The 16,210-nt window shown below is 42.9% G+C and overlaps 1 protein-coding gene across 8 annotated transcripts in view; it reads right to left on the reverse strand.

The window, feature by feature from the left end:
* Positions 1 to 16,210, reverse strand: part of SMARCA2 (SWI/SNF related, matrix associated, actin dependent regulator of chromatin, subfamily a, member 2) — a 185,945-nt gene that overhangs the window by 16,648 nt on the left and 153,087 nt on the right. For 7 of the 8 annotated variants that reach the window (XM_060102240.1, XM_060102244.1, XM_060102246.1 and 4 more), the window contains 2 exons: positions 10,104 to 10,157; positions 426 to 531 (listed from right to left, as the gene is read on the reverse strand). In XM_060102240.1, the coding sequence (XP_059958223.1) occupies positions 426 to 531; positions 10,104 to 10,157 (160 nt within the window). The remainder of the gene's footprint in view (positions 1 to 425; positions 532 to 10,103; positions 10,158 to 16,210) is intronic. The other variant, XM_060102248.1, reaches the window with a different exon arrangement.

A 16,210-nucleotide genomic window follows, 5' to 3' on the forward strand; every position in this document is an offset into this window, starting at 1 on the left:
ATTACTTGGTTAACAAAGCCTGATTTTCCATGTGTCTTCCCAGTAGACAGTCCTGCCAGGGAGGTGGGACTACACAACTCCAGGGGGTGTCATAAACAGTGACCACCCTCCCACGTGTATTCCTTCTTTTAAGGGGGAGTAAGGAGCGTATGATGGGAACCAGGAAGAGCAGTGGGATCGAGGAAGGAGTCTGAAACATTTCAAATAAAATGCAATACAATCAATATGAGCTCTCAGTATATTGATTTCATAACATACATTTAAAGGCACAAGAACATCCCGACCTTTTTAGTGCCAAGCCCTGGATGGGTGTCAGTGGCAGTCAGATAGGTTACCACTGTCAAGTCCTAACTGTAATCATTTCAATGAATTTACACTTCTACTTTATTTACTTAAAAAATAAAGTTCATAAACAAAAGATCTACCTTTATTTTTTTGAAATCCACCGGTTTCCTAATTAATTCATAGTATTCTGGTAATTCTTTTCTTGAAGGTAACTGAATGAAGACTTCACTGAGCTGTCGCCCTGAACTGTAGGGGGGCAGGGAAGAAACGAACAAAAACATAACAGATCATGCACTACAGAGAAGAACTTGTATTTTATTTCAGAAAAATGTCAAAAAAGCAAATGACATCCCATGCATATAAACATGGGGCTCTTCAAATCAAAGAAAATACTACAACTGTATGGGAGATTAATGCCCCCAGTGCTAACTTCAAAATGACATTAGAATACCAGTAGATCTCCACTTCTGTCATACATATGGGAAGGCCACTGTGGATTTCTCTTTCAGAGTGAACCTCTCTTCAGTTTGATACAAATGTTTAAAGTGTCCCATTCCACCCAAAATTCCATTTCTAAATGAGTAGTAATTGAGTTGGTTAAAAAAATACACTGACTTTATTTCCATATCCCTTTGTTTTCAAATCCACTTTATATTCAGAAAATAATGTTAGAATATACTCTGGAAACTCAAATGAAAAGCTTTCGTATGTACCAGGGACTGTCTATCTTTTCAGTCTTACTCCTCTTGGGGCATTTTTCCACACTGTGAACTACACAAACCTTTATGATTATTTGCCAGTGGAACCCCTTCATCTTGCCTAACTTCATTTTGTGTGTATGGAGTCATTTGTGCTGAAAAGAACAAACATATTTAGCAAGTGTGGCTGCCTCACGTTTCTGGGGTCAGTGCTATACCCTCCCCGCAAATTCATGGTAGCTTTACTTGAAAGCACATTTAATAGCAACGAACGCTTAGCATTTTGTAACTTTGAGAAACAGACTATAAAGCAATGTAAGCATTTAACATCACTTAATGTTAGAAGCAGACATGGTCAAAGGAACCAGATATTCATAATTTAGGTTCAGGACCCTAATATCTGACTCAGCCTATCCAGATCAATAACAGCTCGGGAGATACAGTACAGTCATTTTTCACAAAAATCTCCTTCCCCTTATGATGTCATCTCTACTTCCTTTGTGAAGGCAGAAATATTAAAAACAAAACAAAACAAAAAAACCCCCCATAAATCGCTGCCAGGTAAATTCTGGAAGGTGATTCTAGGAGTGTGTGAGAATGCTAGAAGCAGCGGCAGAGGATGAGTGACAATATGCTGTTTTAATCTGTAGTCCCAGTCATATAATTAAAAAATAATCATAATGACACTTATCATAAAAAAGGCATGCGCAGTAACTCAAATGGTTGCCTAGCAACCAGTGGGGAAAATGCTGAAGTGCAAAGGGGCCTGCATAAATTAACCAAAAACCCTGTCAAAGGGATGGGCCAGTTTTTCTGTGATGCTGGGTCAGTGTTTTGTTTTATTTTATTTTTTAATGCATATATGGGCCTCATGAATACTAAAACCAGGGGCCAACACAAGAGGCATAAGAAGACTGCAGTTTAATAGGAAACTGGATTTTAAGATTATCATGGCAAGAACCAAGGTGTTCTCTTCCCCTCTGCCACCCCTACCACCCCACCCCTTCCAGGTTGAGAAATGCATTTATACCGCCATAAACTCTACCATACAGTAATGACAAAAACTGTTTCATCTGCTATCACCTTCAACATAGGGCCACAATCTCTGGTCTGTTTTTCTTTCTCCCATTCTGAGACTTAAATACACAAACATTTCACCAGTCTGTAAATGAATCTCTGAAAGGCCATAAGAGGAATTTATAGACATTCATTTTTCTATTTGTATCAGTGACTTCTTTATAATTAGCATTCTTTATACCCTAGCAACAGAGAGTCAGACCTCTTTGTGATCCTGGATTTAACACCTGACCCTCAATGACATCTTCAGTGTCATTTTCTGCATTGCCAACAGATGGTGTCATTTTTCTATTGACGGATCACAAGTACATCTTCGCTTTGTACACCTGTGATGGACCTACTCTTCATTTCATCTGTGCTACTGGTGAAATAAGAAATAAGCAGTTTGCACTGAGAATGTGATAGAGCTCTTTCCAACGGGGGCAAAATGGCTGAAAACAGTCTTGGTCTGATGTCCTGTTCTTAGGACATAGAAATTCTAGACCCTATAAGGAGACAAGTCCAGAGTTATCTGTGCTCACATAGGAGAGAGCTGAATGTTCTGAGACTCAGGGCCAATACTGTAAAATGACATAAATTTATTCGGTTTTAAAAATAAAGGCTCCGTGGCTTCATATTCCCATCTCACTTCCTTTATTCCCCCTGCTAAGAACCAATGGCCTGAGCTGAAGGAGGACTTGGATGCCACGTAAGGAAGTCTTCTAGTGGTTCCACTGGAACTATCTCCATTCAAACACCTCGGTCTGGATTTCGAAACCTTCCTTGGCTCCTCCTCTCTAAACCCTGACTGTACTGCTGACTTGACTCTTCTGGTCGGAATAGTCTCTCGCCTGTGTACCCCCAAGTACCATGGCCAATCTCCCCTTTATCACAAATTCCAAGTCTCCATGCTTGACCCACCTCTCACTCCACAGTTAGAATGTTCTCTATACTTTTCTCCCTTCAAATATTCCATTATCCACTCAGGATCAAGAACCCTTCCTCCAAAAAAAAAAAAAAAAAAAAAATGGAAGAAGTTTTCCTCAATATTAAACCAACTTTCCTCAATATTAAACAACTCCTGGTACCTGGCTGCTCAGAACTTAATTCTATGCATGCTGTTTTCTTTTTTTCTCTCCTCCACAGAGTGTGGGAACACTTTACATGCAGTCAAAACCCCTCCCCCATCTCTGTCAGAGGGGATAGTTCTGATGGCGACCCTGGGCAGGAAAAGTCAGGTGGTCCTGGAGGACATCCAGCTTTTTTATATAAGCTACAGAATGCGCTGAGGTAGCGGGACCACTTGCTAATGTTGCTACAGTAACTTATTTTTTCCCTAAATTAAAGGTTTAAAAAAAAAGGTAAATAAGAAAAAGGAAGTGAAGCAGCCTGACAGAGATTTGAATTCTTGGCATTTCTTTCTCAAACTTAAGCTGCACAAATGCTTTTTCATTATACCTTTTCAAATACTTGTTTTTCACTGCCAGGAAGTTTTTTTTTTTTTTTTTTTTTTTTAAAGTACAGAACAATGGGCTAATTGTACAATGGTTTGCCAAAGGTGTTCCGTTTCTGTTGAAATGCTTATCCTTACCCCCAAGGTATTTTCCATTATGTCATTTTACACATTTAAGGCCTAAGTATAAATTGTTATTTCAAAGTGTGCTGTCTGCCATGACAAAAGTGATACCTGTCCCCCTCCTCCAAAATGGTCTGATTTCAGACCTATTTCATACAACGATCTATCACAATGAGAAACGTGACCCTGATAAGATGTAGGGTGTTGGGGCCGAGGAGAATAACCTACAATACAAATATACAGGAACCCACTGCACTTAATAGAGTTTACAGGTGCTGGTGGGCAAACACATTTCCTCTCCACAGAGACGAAAGGGCAAAGGGACACCTGGCTATGCTGTCATGGTGTATGTGATGGAAAAGCCCTACATGCCACTACGTTAATGGTGGTTTGCAAACCCTGCATGTCGAGCTTACACACACACACACACACACACGAAATCTGCTTTGCTATGCTTCATCTGGGAACCAATTTTTCTCCCATTACCTCCACAAAACGAATGGCAAGAATTTCACATCTATACTACTGTGACTTTAAAATGATGACTACAGACATTATAAATATCACATAAGTATCAGCTCTACCTTTGATTACAGTTCAGGTAAAGCTGGAAGAGTGCATAAAACTGTAATAGTAGCTTAGAAACCTATTCCTTTAAAATGCTGGCCAGTATGTCTTTCATAATATTGGTTGAGAGTCCTTTTTTGTTGTTGTTTTTTGGCTGCTTTATGATTTGTCTTTTTTACCTGCCAAAGCTGATCTGTTGACAAGAACTCCTAATGGATACTCCTGGAAAAGTGATCTTAACTCAAGCTGACATGGGTTTTGTTTATGTTAGTTAATGAATATAAAAATGTGGTTATCTTGCCTCCTTAAGGAAATGACGTCATGATTTAGAATACCCATTTGTAGTTGGAAACGTTTTACAGAAAATTATTACAGTCCTAAAGGAATCAAACATAGGACATCATTTTGGGGAAAAAACCCCATAAAAATTGGGTCAGCACTGGAGGGCAGTAGGTGAATACGTGTCTTTTTTTCAGGGTCAGATTCCTATAGGGTTTAAAAAATACCATTTCAAGATGCACTTAGACCTGAGTAGCACCCTGCATATCTAGAAAGCCCCCAGAAACCTGAGCCAGTCACAGAATAGGTGTCAGAGTACCCGCACTCTGCATTCTCTGCGGAGGTCTCTCATCTGAGTCTTACTGAGTATTGACTGACAATCCTGACACCTCCTAACAAGCCTGGAAATCTGACTCCCAACTTCTTGAAGCATTAGGATGTAACAGCAGAACAGAATGGGATGTGGGTTGACTTGCTTTTGATATGGGATGGAGAGCTGTAAAAATCACCCCAAGGGTTGTGTTAGGGACTAGGTATCTAATGTGCCTGAGTTACCAACCAAAATGAGGTTACATCAGGTTTATGCAAGGTAAATGCCCCCACGTTAGGAGGCTTAAAGGGCTTGCTCAGCTCAATAAGAAAAGCAGCAAGGCTTTAACAACCGTCCTGAATGTAATCACACTCTGATGTATGGTTTTGCTGTTGGTAATCTACTCTAGGCTGGAATATGGATAAAGATATATATATATTGTATATGGACATGTAAAGATGTTCATCACAGCATTATTTAAAATAATTTAAGGCAGCCAAAATGTTAAACAATGGGGGGAAGAAAATAAGTAATGGAAGGCTAGAATCTAAAATTATGTATTTTTAAAGTATGTGCCTTAAAAAACAGAAAAAAATGCTCATTATGACATTCAATGGGGAAAAAAAAAACCCCGCAGGATATCAAATTGTAAATGCAATACACATTCAACTAGGTTTTTAAAAGGGCAAGAACTAAGGACCAGGAGGAGAAATGCCAGAGAATAAACATTAATAATAAGGTACTCTTGTTCAACAAAATGAAGATTTACAATCTAATGTAATTTGGAACCATACTGTCATCCATAAATAAAGTAGGCCTCAAACACTCTTATGGGTTACCTTCTTTGAAAACATGCTGTAAGTCAAAAATCTAATTTGATTTTTCCCAGAAAAATGTCGTCTGAGGGGCATATGACCGACCTTTATTTACATCACCATAAACAGCACAGTTCATCCACTGGCACCTTTTAACTCTCCCATATAAAGCCAAATAAATAGAATAATAGAACAATAATTCCACAAATTTTTTGTTTACTATATTACAACCAACAGAATCTACTGTATGAAGTTCCTATTTATTCCTTCAGAATTCTCTCACTGAACTTATGACTGCAAATCAGAGGTGATCACCTGGACATGAGATTCAGAGAGTACTGTTATTTACTTGTTTATTTAGACAAGCATTTTGAGGAGATGACTGAGAAGACATCACCTATCACTTGACTTTTTGGAAATACTGACTAGGGAAACCTAGATTCTTCTCTTTTTCTCACTCGACACTTCATCATAGCAGGTAGAGGTACAGAATCCTAACTGTCCACCTGTCTCAATGTGATAGACACATTGGTCACGCCATTTCATCAGCTTTTGTCACCTCATCTTGGAGACCCGGAAGTGACTCAGAGGATGCCTTCCTTTCAAAAGGTAAGGACACACCTTCCCTTCCACTGAATGTTCTGTCCTTTGGTCTTTCCCTGGGTGTCTAACTTCGTAATGTTAAAAAAAGGCTTCAGAGCTTTTGGCTGAATCGTGATCAAACTCAAAATCACAAAGCTTTTGCAGGTAAACAAAATCAAATGTCTCTCCACCTGAGCTGCAAATCCCAAATGCCACTTGGTCAAAGGGGTGTGTGTGTCGTAGCAGGCACCCTGAGTGCTGCTTTTTCCTATAATGGCCGTTTTAGGAAATTCTTAAGGAAGACATATGAGGTGTGATTCTAAAGGAACAAGGCAGATATTTTCCCCATGAATACACAAGAACATTTATGCCCAAATAACTGCCCTCTTTCAGAGCAATCCATTTCTAAATCAAAAGACAGAGAGTGGTTATGAAGAGTTTTTATCAGCCCTGTAAGAAAATCAGTTTTGCTGTTTCCAGCTGGGACTGCTTCCCCTCCCTCAGAGAGAGGTCATTTATGCTGCTTGTCCTGAAGCTTTGAGAGGCAGAGACCCTGGGCTCCTGGGCCAGGCTGATGCTGGAAGCCTCGGGGAGGCTTCCTGGGCCTCAGAAAGCAGATGGACCACATTTATTTGTGGGCTGCCCACCTGCTGTATGTGGGTAAAACTGGCTGAGCATCATTAGTGTGAAGTCACTAGGAGCCAAAGCAGCTTATTCCAGTACACATCTGAAAGTATCAATACTTTTAGGAAGGACAAAATAAAGTTCTAGAATCCACACTTCCCTGAGCTGATTCTCTCTGGACTAAGTGCAACTTCTGAGCTCTTAAGTCAGCATTTCCCAATATGTGCTCCAGGAAACATGAGCTTAATGGATTTTTTAATTAATAGTGTTCCCTGGAAAGGGGGCTTCACTGGTCAGATGAGTTTGGGGAATGCTGGGTTAGACGAAGTTCAGCAAGCTACTTTACACAAAGCTTCCCAGAGCCTCTAACCACGCTGGGACTTCTCCAAGAAGCTCCAGGACGAGAGTTTGAGGACCACACTCTGGGGAAGCGTCACCCTGGACATCAAGTGAGGTTCTGACTTCCCCACGCTGCTAGTACACAAGACAGACTGCCAACCCTGTCGCTGAGCCCTAAGTATCCAAACAGAATCAATGAAGAAAGGCTCTTCGCCTAGAACTAAGATTCTCTAAGTGTATCCACTTGGTCACACTTGTATTTCATGGCAATTTCTCTGTAATCTAATTAAATGCAAAGGGGCTTGAGCCTGAGATCTGGTCACAGCCTCCCTCCTCCACTTAAAGAAATGCCGATTGGGGGCTTCCCTGGTGGCGCAGTGGTTGAGAGTCTGCCTGCCGATGCAGGAGACACGGGTTCGTGCCCTGGTCCGGGAAGATCCCACATGCCGCAGAGCGGCTGGGCCCGTGAGCCATGGCCGCTGAGCCTGCGCGTCCGGAGCCTGTGCTCCGCAGCGGGAGAGGCCACAACAGTGAGAGGCCCACGTACCTCAAAAAAAAAAAAAAAAAAGAAATGCCGAATGTCTGGTGCCGATGTTGCTAAAACTAAAATTTGACTATAAGAGCTTCTTAGCCGGTCCTGAAGGGACAGTCAATACTAACAACATAATCATGACATTAAGGGCTGTTAATAGCCATGGAGGGAATTTAGATTTCCTGGGATGGAGTATGTAGGGCTGGGTACCACATGCCCTTTCTTTTCAGCCACATTTCTGTAAATGTAAATTTCACTTACCACTCAGGACAGAGAACCAGGAGTTATCCTTCAAAAGTTCTCCTCCGTCTCTCACATCTGGTCTGCCCTAAGTCCTGTCAGTCACACCTCTCTCTGAGTACGTGTTCTCTTGCCTTCACCCCCATCGCCATGTCCGATGCTATGCACCTGAGGATCCAGTCGTACTGAGAGACGTGTGGTCTCTAGAAGGGGTGCTGCTCTTCCATACCTCCTCCCTGGCCGCCTACACACATGGGTCTCGGCACCTTGGCTGCCTCCGCCCACCCCCCCAGCTGCTTGGGGGATTTCTACTCCTCCCACAAGCCACCGACCGACTTTGCTTTCCCCCTTCCTACCCTCCCACCTGGCACGTGCACTTGATTCATACCGTAGATGCGCGTTATTGCTTTATGTAACTCTTTCCAACTACGCTTTAAGGCATGTTCCATTTTACTCCCCCCCCCACCCGCCCCCCATTCTCAATACTTACACAGAGACGGACACATAGAAAATCTCAGTGCTTTTGAACATATGGAGGGATTTTTTTTTTAAGAATGTTTAAAAATTAATCATAAGGCAGGCTCTGAACAACGTGTCTTAAACTCGGGTTTCTGGGGAGAAGAAGCGTATGTGACAGTATGGGACCAGACAGACTCCGCAGAGTCCTGAGGAAGCAAACATCAAGCCCCTTCTATGCCTCTGGAAATTGCAGTTTAAATGTGTCTTCGGTAGAAGGATTTACCTGGATCCTAACTACATATGGTCATATCGTCTCCTCAGAAAGCCAAGGCACGACACTGGGGGCTCTTAACACCCTTTAAAGTTATTAATCCACTTTTCACGGTCACATGATTATTCTGATGGAAGAGGGGATATGGGGTGAAGGAGCTTATGCCTGTCCTTGTTCACTGCACTGGGCGTTTAGCCTGTATCGTGCCTTTTAGACCATATCATGCCTTTTAGACCATAAAGCCTCCTTTCTACATGGTTGAGTTGGAAAGACTGACCCTGTTAGTTCATTATTTCAAGCCCCCAAAAGTTAAGTGTTTCTTGTTTCAGTTCCGAAATTCGAATCCAGACTGAGTTCTTTCTTGTAATGGCAAAAACAGAACACCATTCCTGATGACTCTTAGTACACAGCATGGTTTGTGTGTCTGGCTTCCAGGATTGCTCACTGTTTACAATAAGAAATACCCAAAACTGACAGTCCTACCCACCAGTTTCACCTCTGCACAGATATGGGTGGGTACAAATCACCCCACGTTTAATCTCCCTATATAAAAGGGAAGGCCACAACTGGTGATGGTATTTATTCTGAAATACAGGACACAGCTTCAATTCTTTTGCCTCCTGGCCCTAGATTGGATCCTATACTAGTGGGGAAAGAAGTGCCACAAAGGACGTCATTAAGTCAATTGACAAAAGTGGAATATGGATGGCAAAGTACTGTATCGATATTTTTTTTAAAGTACAGGCTGACCAAAAGGGGGAAAGAAATGTTATTCTCAGTATACTACTAACAACGCCTAACCCTGACAAAGCACGCACATCCCTCTTTCCGTCTCAACTATCATCATCTCAGTGTCGCAAAATCTCTAGGAAAAAAACACTTCTGCTTCCCACTCGACAGAAGCAGAGGCACACAAAGGTTAAACAAGCTGCCCGAGGATGCTTAAGACTGTACAGGACAGGTAAGCCCAGAAGTCATGCCTTGAACCCCACCTGGTGCGCAGACCCTCCGCACATGTGACTGACTCCACAACGTCAGACAGGGCAGGCACGCGCACGCGGCACCCCAGGTGCTTCTCAGTAAGCTTCAGAACCAAGAAAGCACGGAGTTAAGTGGCCCGTGGGACGTAAGACAGAAGCTGCGCTGGAAGTGGCGGGGGAAAGCAACAGAAACCCATGGCTGAGTGATGCTGGGGGTACCGTCCTGCTCAGTGGCGGCTCCTGATGCCTTTGTAAGGAGTGCAGTTACAGGATGGACACGCCCAAATTAAAACACAGCACAAAAAACTTCAAAAGCCACGAGACAGGTGTTTGAGAATATCTGTGCCTCCATCTCCCACTCCAAGCAGGGGTGGTCAGGAGGCCACTGGAGAAATTTGCTTCCAAAGGCCGAGTCTTTAGGAATCACTCTGTTTGGTGGACCAAGGGATACCTGTATTTAGAGACCCGGGAATACAAGACAGATCCTGACCTGTTTCCTTCTATTTCCAACTGAGAATTACTGGGCACCTTCTCCACGTTACACCTGTGGTAGAGTAGAAAGAACACTAGAGTCAGAAGACCTGGGTCCTCGTCCCAGCCCGGCTCCTTCCTCTTAGGCTGGTGACCTCGGGTAATTCATCTCACGCTCCAAGCTTCAAGTCTCCTCACCTACCTGCCTTGCCAACCTCGGGGGATTGTTGGGAAGATTACTGGGGACGTTTCCTGCTTCTCCTGAATGCGTAAATACCTGTTACTCTGGTCTCATTTCCCTCCACACGTTTCCACCCGTTGTTCTAGAAGCAGTGGAGGACAGGCAGCGTTTGCTTGCCGGGGGTAGGGGTTGACCTTAGGAATGGAGTAGCTTCAGCCTATGCGAGTCTAGCTTCTCACTTGTGAAATGGGAAAAGTGGTCCCATTCTGAGATGATACTTACCTCGGAAAATGGCTGTGAACCCTAAACGGGATACTGTACTTGGTTACAGCAGCCAGCACACAGAGGGTGCACCGAACCACAGCCTAACTTGGTTTCTGCACACCATCTAGGTAGTCAGCTCTCCTTCCCAGACCTCCATTCTTTTCCAACACATCACCAAGTTAATGATCTTCAACTGGAAATGACAACCGCCACGTGAGGTCTCTGGCCCTTCCTTCTCCAGGCCTCTAGGGAAGCCTCTTCCATTGAGGATTTTGCAACCGCACCGCTGGCGTTCCTTTGCGTGGTGGCAGAGAAGCAGTTGAGACGGGTGTCGCGCCCTGGGAAATCCCTCCACCCCCTCTAGGTCTTACTCCAGGCAAAGACGGTGCCATTGGCATACACAGCCCACGTCTGGCCACTTACACATCCCCCCTCAGAGACCTTACCCACTGTGCCCTGGGAGAGCGGGAGACACTACAGAAGGCGCAAAGCGTAAATCCAGGAGTGGCGAGGTGAAAAGTACAGGCGATATTGGAAAAGCAGAGAATCGGGTGGAACGTCTGACATACAAGGGAGAGTTGCACGTTGGAAGATGAAGTTGGGAAGGTTCTAGGGCCAGGTTGTGGAAGACTATCTTTCCCACGGTAAGAAGTCTGGTCGCTATCGGGTAGGCAATAAGAAGCTACTGAAAGTTCTTAAGTAACCACTGACAAGAGGGGATCCATGAATCAGAGGCAGGAGGAGGAGCAGACAGCATGCAGCCGTCCAAGCATGGCCGGCGATGATGGTAAAGGACCTGACGCAGACAGTGGGTGAGGACACTGAAGCGGTGGGGGGCCTGGGAGAAATGCTGAGGGAAACTCTGTATGTAAGGGTGTGTTAGGAATAAGGCACAGAATTGGGACCACTTTTCTCCCAACACACTGGGGACCCTGAGTTGATGACGGTGTTAACCAAAGGGATACCATAGCTGAAATAGACCGTGTTGTCTCAGAATGTGTAATTGTGAAGACCATTCTGTAGACACGTTACGGGACACACTGCAAATACTTTGGAGAGAGAGGTGGGCATGGTTCTATGATCTGACACTAACAGAGATTACACCTCATCGGGGAAGGAAGGCTCTGATCAAAGGAAATTCCCACAGAATGCTTTCCAACGATTCTGATAAGGAGTATGTGGGGACAGACCTACATGGGTCAGCAATCTGACTGAAAAAAAAAAGTACAAACACAACAAAAAAGCATATTAAAGGATGGTATGGATTTGCCTTTCAAAACGTATGTTACTACAAATCAATTTTAAAAAGACAGTGTGAACACTGGTGTGATTAGTCCATCTTGGATGGAAGACTCAGGATGATGATCACTGAGGGAAAGCCTTCGACATCACAAATACCTAAATACGCTTCAGATACAGCACTTTGGGGAGATAATATTGGCATAAGAAAAGGCAGCTTTTTAAAGTAACAGCCCATCCCTTCTGGAATATGGGTTGACTATATGTGGGCCTTTAAGACAGTACCTCAGCCTTACTCGAAACGAGGGGAATGCTACAAATGACTTTCCATCTGTATATAGGAATTTGTGTACACGAATTAAACAAGTACACTTAGTCCTTAGGTTTGCAGTATGCCCAAGTCCTTAGAAAGGTACTATAATGTAACGGGGTAAAATGCCAGCTCACTTTTCCCAGGTAAATGCAGTGATAGTGATATATATATATATCATATATATATATAAATATATATATATGATATATATCATATATATATATCATATATATAAATATATCTTATATATAAATATATAATAAATAAATAAATAAATAAATATAGATTTCCCCCCCCCAAAAGAGACCATAAACTCAAGATAATGTTATTATATTCTTATATAAGGGGCTCAGGTGACCCCGCCTTCCCTGAATCTCCCAGGCCACCTGCCTGTTCAGTACTATCCGCGCTATCTCCTCTACCACATGGCGAGCTAGTGGAGGTAAGTACCGTGAGTCTTTTTTCACCCTCTGGCCCTCAGGGCTGGAAAGAAGGGGGGAATCATGCAGTGAATATTTCCAGGACCAATGAATGATTTTCTACAATGTGGGGAGAGCTAAGATTCAGAAGATGCGGAGACCTTCCACCATTCCTAGGGAAGTCATCAGTGTGTCTCTTAAAATGAGGGGCAAGAAGAAGACAGCCTAGCCTCCGGGAAGACAGCAGAGCCTGAAAGGCATCAGGTATCAGGGAGGGAGGAGCCGTCTGGCCACCCCGGCCGCCCCACTGTGTGCCAGGGTCAGGCAGGTATCTCCCGCCTCCCCGCTGCTTCCCTTGTCCATCCTCAGAGCTGCACCTGAAGTCCAGACCCTCTGCAGACAGCGGGGCCCATCCGCGCAGGACACTCCTGCTGGTCTTCACACAGCTATCAGAGGGGGAGGAGGTGACGATAACCTCCTCATATTCTGTTTCCAGACACTTCGGGAACATGAACAGACGCTCAGATTTGAAAAGCAAGGCATAATAAATGTTGAACAAAAGCTACTGATAGGAGAGTCGATAGAGCGTATCAAGAAGCTTCAGATGAGTTCAAGTGTCCAGTCGCAAACTAATTACATCCTGAAAGAGTGTGTAGATTGCTTTTGCTAATGATGTTTTAAGAAATCACAGAGAATAGAAATGGAATCAGAAGACTGAATGTCCCACTTTCAAAAGGAGAAGGGAAACTCCAGACGGCTGTGCTTGATGTGGACCCTTGGTCAAAATTTAGAGGCAATTATTCAGATGCCACAGGGCTACAGAGAGAAGATAAATAACATCATTAAGTACCGGTAGGGGGTCCCTTAGAAAAAGCCATGGCAAGCTAACCTCATTTCATCCTTTCGGCAGGGTTTCTAGGTTGATGGATTAGAGAGGCCACAAACACGGTATATCTTGGTTTTAGCTTTTTTTGATAACCTTGAGAAAGGATAGATGAATGTGGGTGACATGATAGCATGGTCATGTGAGTTCACAGACGGTTCATCAACTTTAAAGATTACTGATTAATAAATGCACGTCAACCTTAAGTGATTTTCAGGGGCATGTTAGAGAAGACCTGTCCTTTGCCCTTTAGAAGTTTCTTTGCAATAGCTTATAGAAAATCTTCAGGTGACAACAACTTAGGAAAACAAGTAAACGTGGTTTCGTTTTGTTTTTTAAAAAAAGGCATAAAGTAATCAGTGTTACATCAATAGGCTAGAATGGTGGTACAAAAATCAGTAAGATGAAACTATATAAGAGTAAGTCGATACAGGATAAAAAGAAATCAGAGGTTTAGCTGAAGGCTAACCTTGGCAGCATTCACGTGAGAAAAGAACTGTGTGTATGTTTTGCGGGAGAGGGAGTTTTTCAAGAAGTCGTGTTTTCTACGTGGGTTGACTCTGAGTCAAGGATGGTGAAAAAAGTTAACACGCTCCTGAGTTATGTTAACAGAATTTTGGTGTCCAGAACAGGAGGCTAACCGTCCTGCAATTAGCCGCCATCAGAATACCTCTGGAGTTCTGGGTGCTATGTTTTCAATGGGACACTAAGAAAGTAAAATGTGTCTAAGGGCGGGGCGGGGTTGGGGGGGACCGGGATGGCTGGAAGTCCAGGCATCACTCAGATAGCAAAGTGAGGTGTTACAACCCGAAGGAGAATGTCTTGAGGCAGATACGTTTATGAATATTTTAAAGGACATTTCTCGGAATGAGAACAGATTGACTCTGAAGTTCCAAGCAGAACAAAAGCTAGAAGTCAGAGGGCTGAGTCTGTTTTCATATAGGAAATGCCTGTCGTGTTTAGAGCTGTCCTTTGGTGTCACGAACAGCTTCCTGACACGGTGAGCTAACGCTGGGCATGTTCGCACAAGGTTACATGATGGTCTGCTAGAGGCGATGCAGGGGGACACATCTGGGAAGCTGGACCAGGTAGAGCTAAAACCCCTTCTAACACTAAGAATTCCCGCTAGGAATCTCCCTCCTTATCCAAGTAACTATATATAAGCCATGTCTCTAGACTTGGAATAGCTCCACCAAACCCAGACCCTGCTTTTTCACCATCACCATCTCTTCACAGGGGCAATTTTAAAGGGTCCAGATGCAAATTAGGATGAATCCCTTTTCCAAGAAAAAAAAGATCTTAGGTTAAATATTATATAAAGGGAGAATATAATTTTAAAAGCCTTCTACATAAGCATGCTTAACAAATCAAAACAAAGCCTTCCAATAATACTTCATATCAAGTTTTCTATTTGGAGAAATAAAATGGTGGGAACAGTAACGACAGATCAGTGCTACCTCTAGTAGAGATGACCGCAGAAAAATTTTACATTTGTGAATCACACAGAATTATTGCCTCTAGGAGGGGAGAGGGGGGTCACATTTTTTAAAAGCATCCCCCTAAAAAAATTAAGACTGGCACTGAAAACAAAGGCAATAAATAGACACAAATTATCCTAGTTCTTTTTAAACAATAAAAATACATCTGTCCCAGAATCATGCAAGAACTTTGAGAAAAAAATAAAAACGGTCTCATAAGAGCTAATTAATTCTTATGGATCAGTTAAATATAGATGGCAGTTCTTAATACGCTGCTAATGTACATGACTGTCAGAGCTGTAACATTTGACTGAGGTGATGGGAAGGAGGTTAGTCCAGGTGGTACTTCTTTCACAGGTAGGTTGAGTTACTATATTAGTCACTGACTTTACTGGTGCAAAAATCTCAACACATGGCGAAGTACATTTCTCAGCAGCAATTTCTAAAACCAACCCAAAATATGATGTATCTAATTAAGGCCCTCCTAATTTGAGTACCTCCTACTTGAGCACCAAATTTGGTAAGAGACATAAAAAACATAAACTGAGTAAGTGCTTTTTTTCTAGAGGATCGCTAACACGAAATATACATGAAACATGTAGCAGTGGAGAATTTAGAACATACTTCCCAGAAGTACCTAAACGTGGGCAGTAATAGAATGGGCCTTACCAGGGTACTTTCAGGAAAAGTAAAACAAATAAATAAAACCAGAGAAAGGGGGAAAACAAACAAACGATTCAGTGTCTGCAGGTTGAAATATTTAAATAGTCTCTCCCTATAGTACAAGCAAAGACATGCTCAGTCATCATTCCCAGTGAAGCTGTGTTTTCTGGTTTTGGAAATAACAGTATGAAAGCCGTATGAGCAAGGACATTTTCTTTACAGTGCTCAGAGCTCCATTCACCTACCTGATTTGCTATAAATTGTCTGAAAGGCTGATTATTAATAATTAAACTGTTCAAAGAGCTGTATTAACTCATCAAATCTTCCTAACGCCTCTAGAGGCAGGTACAGTAATCATTCCATTTTGTGGACTAGGAAAACTGAGGATCAGGGAGTTTAAGTAAATTGCCCAGCTGCTCCACAGGTAGTAAATGGTAGAGATAGGATTCAAATGCAGGTAGTTAAACCAAGACAAGAGCTTCAACTACTGTGCTATGCTTAGCTGAGGTTAAAGAGACCTAACTTCATACTACTCTGTATTGGGGGGTGGGTTCTGGAAAAGTCATCAGCCCATAGCCCTGTGCGTCAGGAAATCACAAACCTAAAAGGCTACGGAGCCAGCAGGTGATATAAAGGAGTGAAGTGGGCCAGGTGCGAAAAACACAATGATAAATGGCAACTGACAC

The sequence above is a fragment of the Mesoplodon densirostris genome, chromosome 6 (assembly GCF_025265405.1).
Source record: "Mesoplodon densirostris isolate mMesDen1 chromosome 6, mMesDen1 primary haplotype, whole genome shotgun sequence".
Classification (NCBI taxonomy): domain Eukaryota; kingdom Metazoa; phylum Chordata; class Mammalia; order Artiodactyla; family Ziphiidae; genus Mesoplodon; species Mesoplodon densirostris.